The sequence below is a fragment of the Anneissia japonica genome, unplaced genomic scaffold, assembly GCF_011630105.1.
Source record: "Anneissia japonica isolate Jap-2015-1 unplaced genomic scaffold, ASM1163010v1 scaffold287984_len174378_cov152, whole genome shotgun sequence".
Classification (NCBI taxonomy): Eukaryota; Metazoa; Echinodermata; class Crinoidea; order Comatulida; family Comatulidae; genus Anneissia; species Anneissia japonica.
The window spans coordinates 110,978-131,657 of NW_022749600.1; the positions used below are offsets into that span (position 1 = coordinate 110,978).

Genomic DNA, 20,680 nt, shown 5'->3' on the forward strand with positions numbered 1-20,680 from the left:
TTCAAATCTTATTTTCTAATAGAAAACAGATTGTTTGTATTGATGGTACCTTCTCTGAACCCCTAGAATGTACCCATGGAGTTCCACAAGGAAGCATATTAGGTCCGCTCCTCTTTAATTGTTACATTAATGATATGTCAATATGTATTAATAATGAATGTAAACTCTTATTATATGCAGATGACAGCGCCATTTTGTTAGCTCATCGTGACCCACTGTACATTTCCAATAAACTAGGGTAAAATATGGAACTATGCAACAAATGGCTGGTCGAGAATAAGTTATCGATGCATCCACATAAAACGGAGTGCATTATTTTCGGATCTAAAAATGAAAATAAACACTATTCAAGATTTCAACATAAATTATAATGGACAGATCATACATAGCCGAGATTCCATTAAGTACCTTGGTTTACATATTGATAATTGTGTCTCAAATAATGAATATGTTAATACTCTAATTAAGAAAGCTAACTCCAGATTAAAATTCATGTACAGGCAGGCTAGCTGCTTGGACAGGCAAAGTCGTAAACTTTTATGCTCTGCCCTAATCCAATGTATTTTCGACCATGCTGCCTCTGCCTGGTATGTTGGCATAAGTGTTTCTCTAAAAAATAAACTACAAGTAACTCAAAATAAGATCGTAAGGTTTATTCTGGACCTCGCCCCAAGAGCACATATCGGACAGAAAGAACTTTCCTTACTTGGATATCTTAATATAATTGATAGGGTTAAATTTCTTAGGCAACAACAACAACATTGTTATAGCACTAAAATTTCCAATGACAATTTTGTAATTCCAAATATTAAAGGCCTAGCTTCGAAAACGTTTTATTACAATACTATCAAAGATTGGAATGGTCTACCATCAAACATTAAGTGTATTAACAAACTAAACGAATTTAAACGTGCGGTAAAGACTCACCTTGGAAATGTGCAAAAACCATGATTTGTTTCTTGTTTTTTTATGAACTTACTTGATTGTTTATGGGACCCCATTGGAATTAAGCTGTTTTCAGCTTTATGGGTTATCCTGGTACTTCATCATTGTTCTTTGTTCCTTGTGAATTTTTGAGTACCGAATAAACAAACAAACAAAACAAACAAACATACAGCTGGATCTAAAAAAAACTTGTGCCAAACTTTCGTTATCAAGTCGTCGCGTATTTTATTATCAATTCTCAACAAAGATACTTAGATATAAAAACAAACTGGAATAGACACCCAGACAGTGACATCGGTGAATACATAACCTCCTTGGTGGCGGTAGAAATCGTTGCTATTATCCAAATAATACACAAAACAATTAAAGCATAATCATGTATACACATCTAGATTACAGCGCAGAATCGCATGGCCGGACGCACTCTTAGTGAAAAAGTTTTCCTCCATTAGTGGAAAAGGAAGGGCGCCTTTTGCGTCTGGATATACTTAGCAACAGAAGGGTGCCCTGTACGTTGGGCACAAAGTATAGGAAAATTGCATGGTTAAAAAGAAGGGCGCCGCCCACGTTAAGCACGACTTCCGCCTCATTTTTACAATGCTAGAACTCTATCTTGTATTTCTAGTATCTTTGGTAATATTGAACGCATAGTTCCTCATTCGATAGGTAGTACGCAGTAGCGGTGGTCGAATTACATTAGATGGTAATAGATCTAGCTTATCCGTAAAATGAAGGCTTTTCGAATAGTGTTATTGCTGACAATGGCATGTTTCTCATTCAAAGGTATGATTTTCTTCTTCGAAAACTATTTTTTCTGGTTATGTAGCTTTGATAGTGTAATATTTTTTTTCGCATAGAGTCATAGTACTTGAAATCTTTATCAGTTAAGAATGAAGTACAATATAATGCTAATTTGTTGCAAAAATACCTCAATGAAATCTTTCACACATAATCAACATTAATAATTCAACGAAACCTGCTTTATGATTTGAATCAACATCAATCAATTATAAAATATTCTTGTTCTACAATATTAAAATATATAATCGGATGAAGAATATAACAAGAATTTAGCAATAATAAATCAGGGTTATATTACAGGTTATAAATAAAAATCATTATAAAAGTACGTTTTTTACAGACATAGAAATCCATGGAATCCACATTGGAAATCCTAAAAAATATATTTGATCTAAAAGTTAATTATTTGAGTCTATTGAATTTTATGCTAATGATAAACAAAACTATTAGTGTCACTTGGTTTTAAATAGAGGTTGAATGCGTGTGGAATTGACGATTTTGCATACTCAAAAAGTTTCTCCTTCAGCTTAAAAGGGGCGTCCCCTTAACAGAGGTTGACTGCAGTATTGATAAAACTGAGGTTAATTGGCACACCTTAGCGGCTTAAAGTTAAATCAATCGATGTGACGATTGCTGGCAAAATTAAAAACAGCCATGAGAATTATACTCAAATTTATCCTTATCCGCCCTTAAAATAATGTGTGCGTCATAAGATGCTGTATCGATTATGTTACTTACCTTTATGAAACCTAACAACATTGCCCATAAATATATTGTTGATCGTCTGTCTGGATTTTCTACCAGATATATTTTTTTATCTCCTTATTATGGTACATTCACCACATTTATTCATCCATAACATTAGTTTTACATAATCACATATTCAGTCAGAGACATATACCGATGGATGTCATCTTACATAACCGTTGTCATAAAAGATAATTCTTTCTAAATATATTTTTCAGACAAGCATATTTAAACTGCTCATATAGTGGAAACAACATCAATTACTGACACATATAATGATGGCATGACATTGCTTTGGCTATCAGGCATTGTTAATTTTTTTTTTAGTTTTTTGTTTTCGCATTCTTAAGCGTGATGTTTGTTTTCTATTCCTTTGGAATAGCTTTTTTCAGTACCCAATATATCATGACCCATTTGCAACGGTGAATACTCAAATTTTTAAAGACTTTTTACTACTTTACCGTTGATGAAGACCTTAATTTTTTTAAATACTGTACCTGATTCAATTCAAGCTTTTGAGTATAAAGGTTTGTTATCAATCCTAATCAACGGATTACCCTAAATACATTCATCATAAATTTCTGCCGGAGTGGTGGGTTCGTTTTTAATACCACCTCCAACAACCGTCCAAGCTCCTATTATTTCTTTATAAAAGCAAGGAATATTCAGTACCATGTGTGATTTTAGGATGAACAGGACATTACCCATTCAATTGTATTAAAAAAATGTTTTCGAATACATTTCCACATAGTCGTTTCGTCATTAAAAATTGTGTTACCCAATTAACTCTCAAGGTGTAACATCTAGATCTAAAGTTTGGTATAATTACACCGCCATCCAGAATATTGTTGTACAATGTTTTCCTCGCAATAGAAAGGCAAAAAATAATTTGTCGATTTCCTAAAGACAAAATCTGGAATATTAAGTATGCTTGCTGTAAATATGAGTTGTGATAATGCTAAAGTATTGATTATCATAACTTTTCTAAAAATGGTTATTTTTCTTTTTTTCCACGTATTTAAACTATTTTATAATTTATCTATTTTATATTTCCAGTTCAATTTTCACAGGTTTCACGTTCATAACCAACATATACCCCTAACACGCTTTTGTTGCCAATCAACTCCAGTAACCTTTTCCTTTCCATGTTTTCATGTCTCAATAAAGATTCCTACTTATTTCTTAACATTAAGACGAAGACCTGAAAATTGGCAAAACATATCACATGAGTACTTAGGGCTTCTTTAATGCTATTATCATCGTTAACAAATAGAATTGTGTCGTCTGCATATTGTTTATTCCACAAATATTTTTATTTTCTCTAATATTAACTGCTAGTTTTTCAACTGCAATAACAAAAATAAGTGCAGACAGAGGACAACCTTGTCTAATACCACAGTTTAATTTAATGCGTTCAGAGATAATTATAGTCGTTATGTGTTACGCTGTTGGTTGCACTATAGTATAACTTTTCAACCCAATTTATAAAGAAGTTTCCAAATAAATGATCTTTCAATACTGTCAAAGGCTTTTGGGAAGTCGAGCGAAATTATAGCGCCCCTTTCTTTAGTTTCTTTTACATAATCCATAATATCATAAACTAATCGTTATAATTTCTGCCTTCTATATATCAAGATCTTTTGTCGGATCTATCCAAGTTTGTTACCTCCAGAAGGTGGATCCGGCTGCGATTTTTTTCCGTACTCATTCCGTTACTAACCGTTCCGCATCGTGCGGGACGGTCCCTCATTTTAAAGTGATTTTGGACGAAACACGCATTTTCAGAAACACATACATGATATTAAATTTGTCACGCATTTAGCACTAGTCCATGCCTGATAACGAATTATCACGAATTAAGGGGAAAATATATTTAAAATTAGAAGAAATTGGTTTTATTAAAAATATAAAAACTGCCATGCAGTAACTTGAGTCATTAGAGACTACATTATTACGTATTTACGTGAATGAAATGTTTGTGTAGATCTATATAGTTTGGGTGCTCAACGTGAATATTTCACACGCATTACTAACTTTTGAAAAGTCACGGCCCAACTATATTTGGCCGAATTTGTGAAAAGTTTACTTTTTTTTTAATATAGGCCTAATATAACATAGACTTGTTTTGGATATGTTGTTTTTGTTAGCTTAAATTCTATATTTGATTCTAATCATGTATGCCTACCTTTGTTTGTACTTGACTAAACACTTAATCTATGTTCCACCTTTAGCCGATTTGACGTAAGAGAATTTATTTTACAGATAATAGTTACATTTAATAATTTAACTTGTTCAGATGAAATATATATTTTTTATGAAGTTTATCTTCGTTTAAGCTATATGAAGACAGTTCAATGCCAAGTTAAGTACCATCTATTATTTTGTATCTTTGTATATGTTCCATCCTAGTGGAGGTTCTATTTCTTTTGAATAAAAAAAAATAAATAAATTCAATATTGTACTTAATTTACTTGAATTGTTGAGGCATAGTGCTGCAGTTTTCTTTATGTAGAGCGCCATATAAATGCTCGATGTGATCATTCGGGTCCGATAGCACCTCCAATTTCAAGCAAGTGTTGAGACGTCTTCGAAGTTACTCTGGAGTTAGGTTGTATATGAGAATCATGAAGAAGATAATTCTGATAGCAACATTGATTTATTGCTTTACGTACTGCGAAAATAACATTCATAGGCGAATTTAAGATAAGATAAGATAAAAGTATTTATTACTTAAAAGTTTTCAAAGGTTTGTTAACGCCAGTTTGTGTTAGCTAACTATATGTAACTTAATTCTAATTGAAGAGAGCCATGCATTTGCCAATAACAGGCCCTTAACATTTTTGCTATAGATCGACTACAATGTACCTTAATATATAATACATTTAAATCAAATTTAGATTAATCTTAATAATGTGATTTTAAATAGCAGAGGCGGATAAGGGGTGAAAAAAATAAAGAAAAATTGATCGTCCAAAACGCTTCAGAAGTTATTTTCGGGCGTCTAGAAAACAAATATTTCCCCTAAGATGGTGTTATCTCTATCTGCCCCACTTTGAACCCCTCTTCTCCCCTCCCCCTTTTCGGTCCAAGCCACTCCCCCTTTCGGACATCTCTGGATTCGCCCCTGAATCGGCCTACATGCCAGCAACTAAAGAACATAGTCTATTTAATATTATGATGTACTGGGCATGAACTTTATAGTGATAGATTAATTAAAAGAAGAAAAACAGTGAAAGATTAACATTGTTCTGTGTATATCATTTTAATTTCTTCAATTTTAAACGAATGACCGCTGATTTTCGTGTAATTTTTGTAGTATTCCAAATGAACATGTACCCACTGTTGTCTTCTAATGGGATTAAAATCTGGGCGAATTTTGGCCGATATCGAAAAAATGTTTGGACAAATTTAGCCGTGAGATGGTGTGTGTTTGTCCGTGAAACCTGTCGACTGTCTGGCAAACCTTGACTCGACTTGAAAATCTCAATTCTGGAGGTCAAAATGTCATCAACCAAAGATAAATGTCTACAAAACGTCTAAGATACAGGATTGCCGCTCGCTGTCTGATTTTGAAAAATCACATTGTTGTTACCATGCTTATTATTATAATATTATTGGGTAGTTTAAAACGACATATGTAATATTAATTAATTTCGCTGCACGAATAATATTAAGTGTTATTTGAATTTGAGTTACAAACTGTGAACATTTTTATTTTTTAGTTGGCCTAGGTTTTGGATAATTATTTAAGTAACTATGAGGAATTCGAGTCAACTCGGCCCCAAGTAGTCAACTCAGCCCCAATTTACGTGTATTTCTTGGTATTTACCAATTATGCCGTTTTAAGCTAAGAGCCTCTGACACTACTTGTGGAAAAAAAAAATCCCAGAGAAACTTTCATATCCGAGAAAGTTCCTCTCATCATTACCATAAGCATATATGTAGCTAACGCCTGTTCTTCCTGTAAACATTAATTAATATATTTGTAAAAATGCCAATGATTTGTCTAATTATTTTTTTAAATCTTTTTTTTTTTATTAGTGGTTTTAATTCATGCTCTCTTGCTCTCTTAAAATACTACATATCTTTCCTTCACATTTTCACTCAAAATCTGTTATCTCCCTGGAGAGATCTCCGATGTCAGTAAAATCCAACTAGGGTTCCAGTGCTCTTAGAAAAGCCTAAGCCACTTTTAAGTTTTACTTCATCTATCAGTTATGTTACATGTTCTTGAAGTTTCTTTCCTTTATCCAGTTGCATTAATGTCTCATTGATTAGAATTTCTGGAGTTATTTTTGCTGTTAAACTGGTTGTAGTTCCATAGTGTATTAGGATGTGGCAATTTCAACATTTGACTGTCTCTTAGCCTAAGGATTTTATTTTAGTGCGATACAAAACAGTAAAATGGCTGGATGTCATCGCATCCCCTTGCCAGTTTTATTTGCTTTGATTTGCTGGTGGAATAGCTGACTAATTGTTTGGTCATATACGACCCTTTTATACACTTTAGATATACTGTAAGGGTAATATCGAAATTGGTCAATAATTTTAATTTCTTATGTTCTCATTTTTTACCTTTTTATACACGGGGATTTTTTTAGCAATTGTTAATTGATGAGGATTATACCTGATTGAAGTGATATTATGTGAGATAAAGGCTTAGCCAGTAAATCTGAGTTATTATTTATATAAAAGGCACAATATCATCACAACCTCATGACTTATTTACATTTAAGTCATTAATTTATTTATTAATATCGGATTCTGATACCGCTTTGTTATGTCATTTTTGCCATCGCTGTGTTATTTTCGTGGTTATCATCACATGACATTTACCCCGGTATTCTTTAAACAAACTTTATTCGTAGTTCGAGCTAAAACTTTAAAATTTACGTCATTCTTAAAACGAACTTCAACTAGCACTACGACTAAATAATGCGAACCTCGACTAAAGTTATACCTCCACAGGCCGATTTTTTTAGTCAGCGTAGGGTTTGGCTAAATCGCCGACTTGAAATATTTACCCCACTAAAAACGTAATTTACGATAAAGTGAAACGAATAAAAACGATTGTATACGGTGTGTTAAACAAAAGAGGCATCAAGTTTAGCTTCTAAAAGGAGAAATTAACGTGTTTGGCTAGCCAAATGTGATAGTTCCTGATTTGCATAAAATCCCTCGCGTTGCGGTCACATAGCTTTACCATAACAACAACAAAGATGGCGCTGCCTCGCTCGGGCTCAACTATAATAGTTCTCCAAGAAAAGCAAATTTTCAGTGACTCATGTTCACATTCTCTACCGTAATTATGTTTCCCTAATAACTAATATAGTTATTATTATAGAAAATTAATTAAGCGAATGATGGTCTATTGTAAATTATGAGGAAATACGTTTTTGAACCACAGACGGCAGCTTAATATTCATCCGCGTTAACGGATCTCTAAAATTTCGTCTGCTATTAAAGTTAGCTCTTTTCATTGGTTAGTTTGATAGTCGTGGCTTCCCAGTCGTCTTCAGTTGAACTAAAACTCGGACTTGATTTAGTCGTAGTTAAAACTTCTGACTAGGTTGTTTGTGAATACAAATTGAAGTTGAAGTTGCAACTAGCACTAAACGAAGTTCTACTTCGAAGTTCGACTAAAGTTTATTTTAGGAATACGGACGTAATCACTGATCTCTACTATAATAGCTGGATTGCTCATCGGCTAATCCTGGTAAAGAAAAAAATTGAGGCCTCCGACGCCATGTTGGAGGGACTAAGTGATGTTCCAGTTTAGAAAAGTTTCGTTTTGCATTTGTATAAATTAAAGTTAACAATAACGATTCTTAGAATACATTTTTTCAAACCATCTAACCACTGTGTATTCAGTTTTCAAAAGCATGAGCGAAGTCGCGTTGTTATAGTGACGTCGTTTCATAACAACGCAAATTAATTCGCTTGCTCTTTCTTTAACTGCATAGAAAGTTACATCAATATAGATAGATGATAATATCATTATTTTATTTCAAATGTACTATTAAATAGTTTTGCAGGAATCGTTATTTTTTAACAATGATTTAAACAAATGCCAAAAGAAACTTGTCTAAAATGATACGTCTCTAGGCCTCCCAACATGGCGTCGGTGGCCTCACTAAAACCAGCCAATGAGCAATCCAGCAATTACAGTAGAGATCAGAGTGGGCACAACTCACCTATATTGATAAAGTAAGAGTTGAACACATTCGCTTTACCTACGTGTCATCGAAGGCTCTAGCCCTCCAGTTTGACTAGGCCTAGCGTGCGCAAGATGGGCCAAGGCCCCAGACAACTGACAGGTAAGGCCTGCATGGGAAATAATTTCCTCTGCCCAGGATTTAAGCCTACAAATCACTTAAGTTCAGTTCAATTCGTGCACAAATTTTAAATATTTTAAAAATTAGAGTTTATTTATTGATAGAAACTTGTTTTATAGTATATTATTTAATATTAGATTTCGTTTTATAACGCCAAAATAAACGTTCGAATACACGTAGGGGACGAGTTAGCCAATGTCGGGACCTATGTTTAAAGTTTATTTAAATTTGGGTACGGGTTCGCTCAAATTGGTACGAGTTAGACGACACTCGTTGATTCCTGTTGATCATACGGTCTATTATTGAGGTCTGGGTTAAAAGTTAAACGGCAGGGAATCATTGTATTTAAATCATATATTGATTGAACTTTGAGTATGTATTTAGGCGGGCGAAGTACTATTTACTAACAAACCATATACTTTGAGAAATATAAGCCTACGTTCACTATGGCTCAACTTACCTACAGAGAAAAAAAAACTCGCTGACCTTACCTGCAGAGGAGAACCGATCCGCTGATTGGTTTTAGTGCAAATTGCATAGTTACTAACCGTCTCGTATCGTGCGGGACGGTCTCGCATTTTTAAGTGATTTTGGATGAAACACCTATTTTGCAGAAACACATGCGATATTATAAATGTGTCACGCATTTAGCATATGCGTGATAAAGAATTATCACAAAATCAGGGGAAAACTTATTTAAAATTAGAAGAAATTGGTTTTATTAAAAAAATAAAAGCGGTCATACAGTAGCTTGGGTCATTGGAGAGCTTTCGTTATCTCGTTCGAGAATAAATTCACTGAGAAAATTTCTCTTTCCCGACCAAAACAACACAGTCAACACACACTTGAAGAATCTAGTAGTCGCAAGCAGTCTTCCGAGTAATTGTTACAATCAACCATTGATTTTGTGACTGGAACCCGAACTCCGCAGGGGATCAGCCCCTGGACCCCTGGTGGCATCACCCACGCATTTCAAATCTCTCAGATTGGTAACAATGAATTTGCGTCGGGATTTGTCGTGACTCTCTGAAACGCTTTCAGCAACGTAAATTGCGTTAAATCTGATTAAACTTAAACTTTAAAAAAAAAAAAAAAAAAAAAAAGAAAAGTTTCAATTCAACTGCAAATCGAATCATTGTTTTTTTTTTTTTTTTTTTTTTTTTTTTTTTTATGTTAATGTAAAGACAAGATAATTTATAATTTCAACTACGTAGGAAATATTTTGTGGGAATTATGATGGTATTTATTGAACATTTCCTAATTAGTAACATAATAATTATGAAAATCAGCAAATTAGCATATTTACACATCTACCAAAAACAAAAGCTTTCGTCTCCATATTACCATCTTGTTTTTGCCAAGTTTGAAACCAATCGGCTTTACCAAACTTTAGTTATCGTGGCAACAGTAGTTGCCCAACAATGACAACGACAACGAAAATGATGACAAAAACGACAACATGAAGAAGAACATGAGTAAAACCAATAGCCTCCCTGGAGCTTCGCTCCTTCGGGGAGGCTAATAATAATAATAATTTTAAATATTCAGTTATTTATAACCTTATGGAAGTTGTACCGTATGTTGTACCATATGATTATACCGGCTACCTGTCATCAAATGACTAGCCGTAGTCTTCCATTAATCAACCTTAATGAAATAGTCATATACACATATACACATTGTATGCACAGATATATACATAACATATTATCCAAACATACGAGCATACAACACACATTTATATACATCCCCACCGCCCACACACATCCCATCATGCACACTAACACACACCTGAACGCACACACACAGACCTTTCTTTATGGTATTCATGATTTAATTATGTTAAAAAATAGCACTACATACATACTAGTTAAGTTCAGTTATATCACTTTTGGCGGATCGCGGTATGATCTCCCATCAGTATATAATACTGCGTTTTGAAATGCAAGATGTCTCCCCTCTTTGTTCATTTTCAACATTATCTCCATTTCTTATTGGCATCTGACGCTGTAAGATACACCGTTGCTTACGATTCTTTATCCTTTTGTGTTTTTATTTTCCTAAGAACTGTGTATCGTTGTGGCCTGTAAATTAATTTAGTGATTATATGTCTTGGTTTTTGGTCACCTCTGGACGGTTTTCCGGTTTTGTGTGCGTTTTCAATTTCAATCATTCAGATTTAGTTTATCGCTTATAATTTTATTCAGTTTGTTTAGCGTGTTTTCGTTCTCCTCTTCTTTTATTCTACCAAACCGTAGATTGAATCCCCTTGAATATCTCTCCATCCTTAGAAATTCACCTTCTATGTTAATTATTTGATTCTGTTTTCTCCTTTCAATTCAGTACGTGTATTTAGACTTTCTACGTTCATTTCAAGTTGTATAAAGTATTGACTCATAATATGTTGTGTTTCTTCTACTTTCGTTATTCTATCTATCAGTACCTCATCATCAGCTTTATCATCATCATCATCATCATCAAGTGCCGTCTTCGCTACGAAATTTGGCCACCGTAGTTTTCCATCCACTTCTATTCTCAGGAGCTCTTTTTGCTCCTACGTAGGATGTTGTACCACTCCATAGCTTGATGTCATCGCTCCACTTTCCTCTTTGTCTTCCTATGGCTCAGGATCCTACTATTAAGCCTTCCAAGATGATATTATGTAGCTCAACTCCACTGCCCCTGAGAATATGTCCTGCATAGCTCAGCTTTCTTTTCATCAACTCAGTAACTAGCAACCTTTGTGTACCAGCTCTATTTAATATACCCTGGTTGCTCACTTTATCCTTCCAGCTGATTTTCAACATTCTCTTTAGGCACCACATCTCGAAGGAGTGCAATCTATTCCTGTTTGTTGTTAGTGTTCTGCCATGCATCACTACCATATGCCACCACAGAGAACACATAGCATCTCAGTAAACGAATCTTTAGGTGAATGCTGATGTTGCGCCTCAGGAACTCTTTGCATTCCCAGAACTTTGCCTTTGCTTTCCCTATTCTTCGTTTGATCTCATCATCCTACCATCATCTCTAACCGTGGTCCCAAGATACTGCTAATCATGGACTTGTTCAAGATCATTATCTCCTGCACTGATTACAAAATTATCTGGAATTACTTTGCTGATGCACATTGTTTTCGTCTTTTTGCATTCAGTTTCATGCCGTAAGCCTTACACACACTGCAGAGCGAGTCTACCATTGATTGGAGAGACTGGGCACTATTGGCCAACAGGACTGTGTCGTCAGCATAGCGGATGTTGGTTAAGCTGACTCCGTTTATCATTACGCCTGTGCAGCTCTCCATAGCTTCATTGAGTAGCATCTCACTATATAAGTGTATAAGTGTGTTACAAGTTTTCTCTCATGCTCAGGGACTCCAGCTCTTTCCATTACTTCTAGTAGTTTGTAATGTTTTACACGATCGAATGCTTTTGTATAATCTATAGCATAAGTAGAGATGTTGTTGTTTCTCAATCATTCTCTCACTGAGACATCTTAACAGGAAGATTCCATTTCTGGTACCCTTTCCTTCTCTAAATCCAAGTTGTGTCTCACTTAGCTGACTTTCAATTATAGTGTTGATCCTAGCAAGCATGATCTTGAGCAGGATTTTCGATGCATGTGGTATCAGGCTGATTGTGCTGAAGTTTCTCCATTTGGTTGCCTTTGCTACAGTACCTTTCGAATTGTGATGAAGTTGCTCACTAGGAAGTAATCATGAAGTTTACCAGTTTGGTAGATGAGATTGATTAGTTTAGTCATCTTCTGCATTCCTTGTGGCCCAAGTTCTTTCAAGAATTCTGCTGGCAGGTTGTCTTCTCCTGTGGCTTTGTTATTAGGAAGCTGTTTTATTGCATCTTTCACTTCCTGTAGACTAATGTTTGGCAACTCATCTTTGATTGTGATTTCAGGTGGTTCTCCTCTGTCATCAATGAAGAGTACCTCTCCTGTGTACTCTACCCATCTTTTTGTGATTTCCTCTTCATTGTGGAGTATTACTCCCTCATTCGATTTGATCCCAAGTTGAACTTGGGGCTTCCTTCCTTTCATTTCTTTCACCTTTCTGTAAAGACTGACACTGTTAATTCTACTTAGCCTCTCCAATTATACACAAAGCTCCTGATAGTAACTTTCCTTTGCGCTTCTGCATTCTTTCTGAATTTCTCAACAAAGAGTTCTGTTTTCTTCATGGCTGATGTGGTTTTCTTTCACCAGTTGTTATCCACTGCTTCTTTTTTGTCAAATGTTTTTTTTCCAACAGATGTTATCTGCAACTTCTTCCATCCGGGTCGTTGATTTGATGTGAGTGCTGTTTCTTTGAGTGATTTCATCTTGTCTTCTGTCATCCCTCTGAATTGATTGCTTTAGCAGTACCTACTGATTACATTTAATTGACGATATTCTTTCTTCTTCAATTCGGTTATTAATGTCAACAAGCATTCTTTTAGTTTTACTCGTGAGGCCCTGTCTCGGACGGTTACGTGTCAGTTTTCGAGTCAGTAGTCGCTGGAATTTCAAGATGACGTGGCATAGGTGTTGTCTCGGCTTCGGGTTTTTTTTATATTTTGCTCTTGTAGCACTCATTGTTTGTCTAATTGACAGCTTATTTTACTCTAAGCTGAATGTAAAATTATATTACATACTTACGTTCGATTTATTCCATTAATTTGCTTGCTTGTATGAGTTCAGAAAAATCTGTGTCGACACCAACTGAGCTCTGCTATTTCAAGATGACGGTCATAAGCTGACATGTCATAAGCGTTGTCTAGGCTTCGGGTTTTTTTTTTTTTGTTTTTTTTTTGCTCTAGAAGCACTAATTTTGCCTAATCATGAGCTTTTTCTACTTTTAGTTGAATGTAGAATAATATTACAAACTTACGTTTAATTTATTCCATCCTTTTGCTTGCTTTAGGGAGTTCGAAAAATCTGTGTCGACGGAGCTCGGTTACGACACGTCCTCACTCACCAAATCCCATAATGCATACCCACTTGATCCGTATATCATCCCAATGATATTACTCCAGTTAAACTGAATACATATAAAAAGAATGTTATTAAAATATGAAAAGGCATTAATAAATTATTAAGCAAACATAAAAATAAAGATAAACCGGCCATATACTTTTCAGATAATAATAAGATGTTGGAATCCCAAAAAAATTACTAAGTTAAATAAATACTTTATAAAGATTTTGGCAGCATTTGTTTCTGATTTTTATTCTCCAATTTTTAAGTCCAATGATAAATCAATATTTTTTCACGTGTTACTGCTAAAGAAATTATTTGGATTCTTTGTGAATTAAAAGCCGCTAAAAGCAGAGGGCATGGTGAATATAATGCAGGCGTCATTTAAGAGATTGCGCAATTTATAGTTCATCCCCTTTGTCATATTTTTACCTTTATTTTGCTACTGGTGTTTCAACAACACTTAAAAAAGAGAAAATAACCCCATTATATAAAAAAATATGGTCGACATTATTTCTAACTACTGTCCTATTTTTCCTCTTTCATGCTTTTAATTTGTTTCTGAAAAAAAAAGATTAATAATAGATTGAAACGCAAATAATATCTTTTATCCTAACCAAGTTTTCCGTAAACAACATTCAACAAACTTTCTTTAGCTTTATCTGAGAATGAACATATCATTTGAGTTTTCATGGTTTATCGAAAGCTTGTGGTATAAAGGGATTTCCACTTGCTTTATTAACCAACTACCTTTCTACCAGAAAACAATTCACATGTTTTAATTCTGTCTCTTATACACATCTAGATGTGTATAAGAGAAGGCTATATTATTTATAGACACATAACATAGCCGTACACAGTTTCGGTAACTCAACTTTACAATTTTTCAAATAGATGTGTATAAGAGACAGACATATAAGTTACTGATAATACTTGTCGTACAAAATTCACCTACATCTAAAAGTTGCACTTTTAACCTCTCGGTTTGAATTAAAATACAATCAACACTTATTATCTACTGTTGCGAATTAACTTAATAATAAACTAAAGGGCCCTCGAAAAGAGCATACCTCCGCTCAAATCATAATTTTTTTCAGGATAAATTTTCCCGCATATTGTCCCCATAATAAAAATAATAATGAAAAAAAATACAAGTAGACTCCTTGGGATTTGAAACCGGGGCTGGTAGTGTGGAAAACACTCTTACCACTACACCAATCTGTTTTCACATAAATCACTTTGAAATTAATGGTCATGTGAGCCCGTATAAGCACACACACACACACCTCTATACTGCAAACAGTTATACAAGTTTTCGATCGTTGTGTCATTGACCTTTGACCCTGACCCTTCAAAATTTAGTCACTTCTAGATCTCTGGTAAACGAACATTGTGGCCTAGTTTGTTGATTGTGACCTTGACCCTCAACCCTTGCCCTCAAACATTCAAATACTTGAGATCTTTAGTCATGGAACATTGTGACCAAGTTTGACAAGTTTGTGATTAAAACTACGGGCTGTACACAAATAAATAAAAAAAGGTTTTTGTTGATTGTGACCTTGACCTCTTCCCCAGATCTTTCAAATTTTAATCAGCACTAGATCTTAGGTTAAGGGACATTGTGGCCAAGTTGGACGATTTTCTGATAAAAACTATGGGCTGTAGGCTGTTCACAACAAATGCCCACAGACAAATGAATAAATAAACAGCGGCAAAAACATATCCTTCTGCCAACTTCGTTGGCAGAGGTAATGAGATCTTTGGTCTGTTTAAAATTTGTGATTAAAACTACAGGATGTAGACAAATGAATTAAAAACTAGTTTTTCGTTCATTGTGTTCTTGGCTTTTGAAACTGACCCTTGAAAATTTAATCAGCTCTCTCAGGTAAAGGAACATTGTGGTCAAGTTTGACGAATTTCTATTTAAAACTGTGGGCTGTAGGCTGTTTACAAGAAATATGCCGACAGTCAAATAAATAGCTAAATAAAAAACAAGGCGAAAACATAACCTACTGCTAACTTCATTGGCAGAGGTAATAAAAGAGCAGTTTTTTTATGATTAATTGAAGCACTTAGTAATATTTTTTTTTTTTTGTTCAGTCAGAGAATATATTTTTTTTCTTTAATAGGTGTTTTGATTTGGTATATTAATAAAGGTCACTGTATTTTAAAGAGTGGGTCGATTTTAAAGCTGTAATGGGTTTTTCTGACTCACCCATTCTCCTCCTAAGCTGTATTTAATGATAACAAAAAGCATGTATTGCTGTACATTATGATCAATAAATGAAAGGAAAAGTTTCTTTGTACGTGTATTTTTTTTAGTATGCACAAGTAAAATACAGATTGATTAACCGATGTGGTTTTTATAATGCCTGACCGTTTATGTTACAAGGCTATATTATTTATAGACACATAACATAGCCGTACACAGTTTCGGTAACTCAACTTTACAATTTTTCAAATCATTAGTAATGTGTCGTGATAACTTTCAGCTTTCGGAAAGGGTCCAGGAAATACTTTGTTTTTGGCAATATACCAAATGTCTCGTCTTTTATTGGTTAGCTTCCTTTAAATCCAAACTCCTGCAACAGTGGCATGACCTAAACTATAAAACGAGTTATGCATTCCAGGCCCGCTACTGGACCTCAGTAGTCACTAATTAACACGCAGAAAATGTAACTTTCCACGATAAAGATAATCACGTGATTTTATTAAGTGACGCTTTTGGAACACTCGGTGGCGATGCTCAATGCAGGCGTCATTAAACAGATTGCGCGAGTTATTTCATCCCCTCTATCATATCTTACCTTGAATTTGCTTTTAATTTTTTTTTATTTAATGATTAATAATAGATTGAAACACACATAATATTTTACATCCTAGCCATGTTTTCCTTAAACAACATTCAAATAAGATTTTTTTTTTGTTTAGTCAGAGAATATTTTTTATTCTTTTATAGGTGTTTTGATTTGTTATAACAAAACATGTAATGCTGTACATTATGATCAATAACTCTGTGTGGAAATGTAAAGTTTCTTTGCATGTGTATTTTTTTAAGTATGCACAGGTAAAATATAGATTGATTTAGAATGAACACGCTATATCGTCATTGCGGACTTATAAAATCCGCATACGCTATAAAACTAAAAGAAAATACATACTTTTGGAGTCCGTACTGAGCCCAAAAAATCCGCAATGAAAATATAACGTGTTTATGTCGGAGCGTTTATGTTACAAGGCTATATTATTTATAGTCACATAAAATTACAGTACACAGTTTCGCTAGCTCAACTTTTCAAATTTTCTATTCATTAGTATTGTGTCGTGTTAACTTACAGCTTTTGGAAAGGATACAGGAAATACTTTGATTTTGGCAATCTACCAGATTCCTCAGTCTTTTATTGGTTGGCTATCTGCAAATTCAGACTCCTACAACAGTGGCATGACGCTAAACTATATTAAAAAGGTTTATGCATCTCAGACCCGCTACTGGACCTCAGTAGCCTCGGATTACCACACAGGAAATGTTACTTTCCACGATAAAGATAATCACGTGATTTTATTAAGTGATGCTTTTGGAACTCTTGGTGGCGATGCTCATAGCATTTCAGCTCCTACCTCTGGTAGAGTGGAGGCTATAACAATCGACTGGTTGTCTCAAAATGTGTACTGGGTGGACGAAGGTTATAACTGGATCAAAGTGACAACTTATTTCAAGGGAGGACCCGACATTACTATTGTTGGTACTGGCCTCGAAAGGCCGTCGGGAATAGCTTGTCATCCTATAAAAGGGTATGTACAGACTGAAATACTAATGCTACTACTGAGCCTACAAGTACAATACCCTATAATAATATTTGGTAATGGTAAGGTATTTGGAGTGCGAATGACTGACGGTATTGTATAATAATTAAATTCATTTTCCAGTATTTTTGACATTAAACTAAGCAAAATTAATCCCAGCAGTATATAAAAAAAGTTGGTCGCCATATAATTTCTAACTATTGTTCTATTTCTCCTCTTTTATGGTTTTTAAAATTAAAAAAATATGTATGTTTTATAATAGACTGATAGACGTTTTCAAGGCACATGATATCCTTCACCCTAACATTGGTTTCCTTAAACAAAATTAACAGATCTTGCATTATTAGATATTGTAACAATTTTTTTTTAGCTTTATCTGAAAATAAACATACTGTTGAAGTCGTCATGGATTTATCGAAAGCTCGTCATTCTAATAATCATTATATTCTTAAATTATTGTGGTATAAGATGACTTGCACTTGCTTTATTAACCAAGTATGACAATTGACAGCTTGTTAAGGTACTGGGTGGACAAGGGCTACAATTGGATCAAAATGACAAATTATTTCATTGGAGGACCCGATGTTCGACATTACGATTGATGATACATTCCTCGAAAGGGTGCGTACATTTGGTCCGACTGGTCTTTGGTCCGAAGGCCCATTGGACAAAAGGCCCATTGATCTGAAGGCCCGCTAGTCCAAAGGTCCATTGGTTCAAAGGACAGTTAGTCCGAATTAGTGACCTTTCTTTCCAGGAATGGCAGTAAAACAATGCCTTACTATTTATGAAGTAAATTAAGAAAGATTACATTTCAAAAATAATATTAGCAAATATTTTCAATAACAACCTATAAGGCCAATTAAAAATAAAATACTAGTTTCTTGTCACCTCCCGCATCCATTTTGTGGCCTCACCATTTAAAACAATAATATATTTCCTTTATTTTGCCAAATGTACGAAAATGTGGCTAACTAACATCAGTAAAATTCCTCTCTCGATCGTTCGTGGACAGGGGGATGTCCCCAGTAAGAATTTCAGTTGAACTATTACCAGTAGTATTATGAATTAAATCTCATTGTACTATGATATGAATCATGTCTAGTGCTTGTTTTATTTGCTTTCAATGTGCAGTGGCAGCACTAAACAGGGGGCACGGGGGAAAATTCCCCTAGAACTTGTGTTTCCCCAGTTGCTGCCCCACCCACCCCCCTCAGAATTGTAGACACAATTAGCCGAGGAGAAAAAAAAATGTCTTAAACATATTAGTAGACAATCTATTTAGAATCCATTGCATAACCCTTCGAAACCCTATTATTGTCATATTTTCCGGGGAATCCGCGCCCTGGACCACTTTCGAAACATTTTAATTAACACCCGACCACACCCACATTGCTCTCGTCGGGGACTTGCCACCCCCCCCCCCCCCCCCAAACAAACAAAACCCCCGCCCATCATTCCCCCACCCCCAACAAGATTGCAGATGCTGGCGCCGCCACTGTCAATGTGACTACTTTGTAAAAGTGAGAAAGTCGTTAACTGTTTCCCATCGGCATATTATGTAAATCAATCAATCTGTTAAGATTTTCCAAACACTTAATATTTTTTAAACACTGTATTGAAGTTACTTGAATTCCCCTATTATTATTATTAAAATCTTTTTCTGTCTCCTGTTTAAACATTAGGAAATTATACTTACATTCGCTTTAAATCTTTTCAATTTCTAATAATTTGTTAAAATTATATATAAACTGAGCTGACAAGTCATGCTAGTAATAATTGTATATTGTTAGCCAAGACCTACATGGTGGTCCCAAAAACGTTTTCTTCAAATATATTTTTGTCTATATTTGAATTAATTACTTAGGACCAACGGACCTTCGGACCAAAGGCCTTTCCGACCAAAGGACCTTTGGACAAATGCACTAACCCCAAACGGAAGGCCATCGAGAATAGCTTTTCAACCTATAAAGGGTAATATGTACATACTTATATACTAATGCTACTACTGAGTGTACTTGTACATATACAAGTATAATAACCTAATATTTGATAATGGTAATGGTAATTTATTTAGAATGCGAATAGAGAGTAATTATGGTAGAGCAATTCAATTAATTTTCCTGTATTTTCAAAATTCAACTTAAAAGAATAATAAAAATGCATAAAAATACCGAAGCTTTTGAATGAGTTTAAATCAAGATACTGCCGGATTCATAGGGGAGCGGAATGGGCACCCGCACTACCCTCTCCTTTTGCAGCAGCCAACACATTTTTAACCACCAAGTGCTTAAATCATTAATTCATTATATTAGAGGTTATCTAAATCTGCGGGGCTCTAGGTAGAGGATACCCCAAATCCATTTCTCTCAGACTATAGTTACCACCGCTCTTTGTACAATGCTTGTAGCTCCTAAGTAGAATCAATGATATCTAGAGGTGACGGAACTAGGGGGTACTGCGTTATGCAGAGTAGTGTGTGACCGCAAATGGTCTGCAGTCAGTTGGTTGTTACCATGTGCCAGTGATGTTGGAGTACAGCAACATGAACATATTTATGTAATGCATGAATAAAGTTCTTGGTTTGTCTGGTAGTGAAATGATTATTGTACATTTTAAGTGCTCCAGATACTCCATGCATAAGTCTAAGCTAAATTACGGTGATTAATTAGTGAAGATATGGAGACACGGTCTCATGAGCCACGAAAGGATGCAAATACTTTGTGAAATTAAGTATACAGCGGTACTAATTTTTACACAGGAATACATGCAGCTGTCTTGCAAAAAATATGCAAATGTTACATGAAAACCTGGAAAGGATGGCACATCACATTCTGTTTCCTAACGCACAGATGTGTGTAGTGGGGAGGGGGGAACGGTGAGGCTATATAACAGTAAGACTAGGCCTAAGTAGACAGTGCAATTATTTAATAGTACATATTATTAAGTGTAATATAAAGTACACTTTCGAAAGAAATAAATTAAGTAAAAAAAATAAATAAGAATAATGCAGTTACTGACGTACCTTGTTTAAGTATTATACAGTGCTAACAATGCGGCTCTTTTCCTGGTTAGGCAAGGCA

General features: G+C 34.7%; 1 protein-coding gene across 1 annotated transcript in view; it reads left to right on the top strand.

Annotated features, from left to right (window-relative positions):
• The first annotated feature begins 1,612 nt into the window (after positions 1–1,612).
• LOC117121118 (low-density lipoprotein receptor-related protein 5-like) overlaps positions 1,613–20,680 on the top strand; it is a 54,267-nt gene continuing 35,199 nt past the window's right edge. The window contains exons 1-2 of the mRNA XM_033266219.1: positions 1,613–1,728; positions 17,132–17,585. Coding sequence (XP_033122110.1) covers positions 1,674–1,728; positions 17,132–17,585 — 509 coding nt within the window. The 5' untranslated portion in view covers positions 1,613–1,673. The remainder of the gene's footprint in view (positions 1,729–17,131; positions 17,586–20,680) is intronic.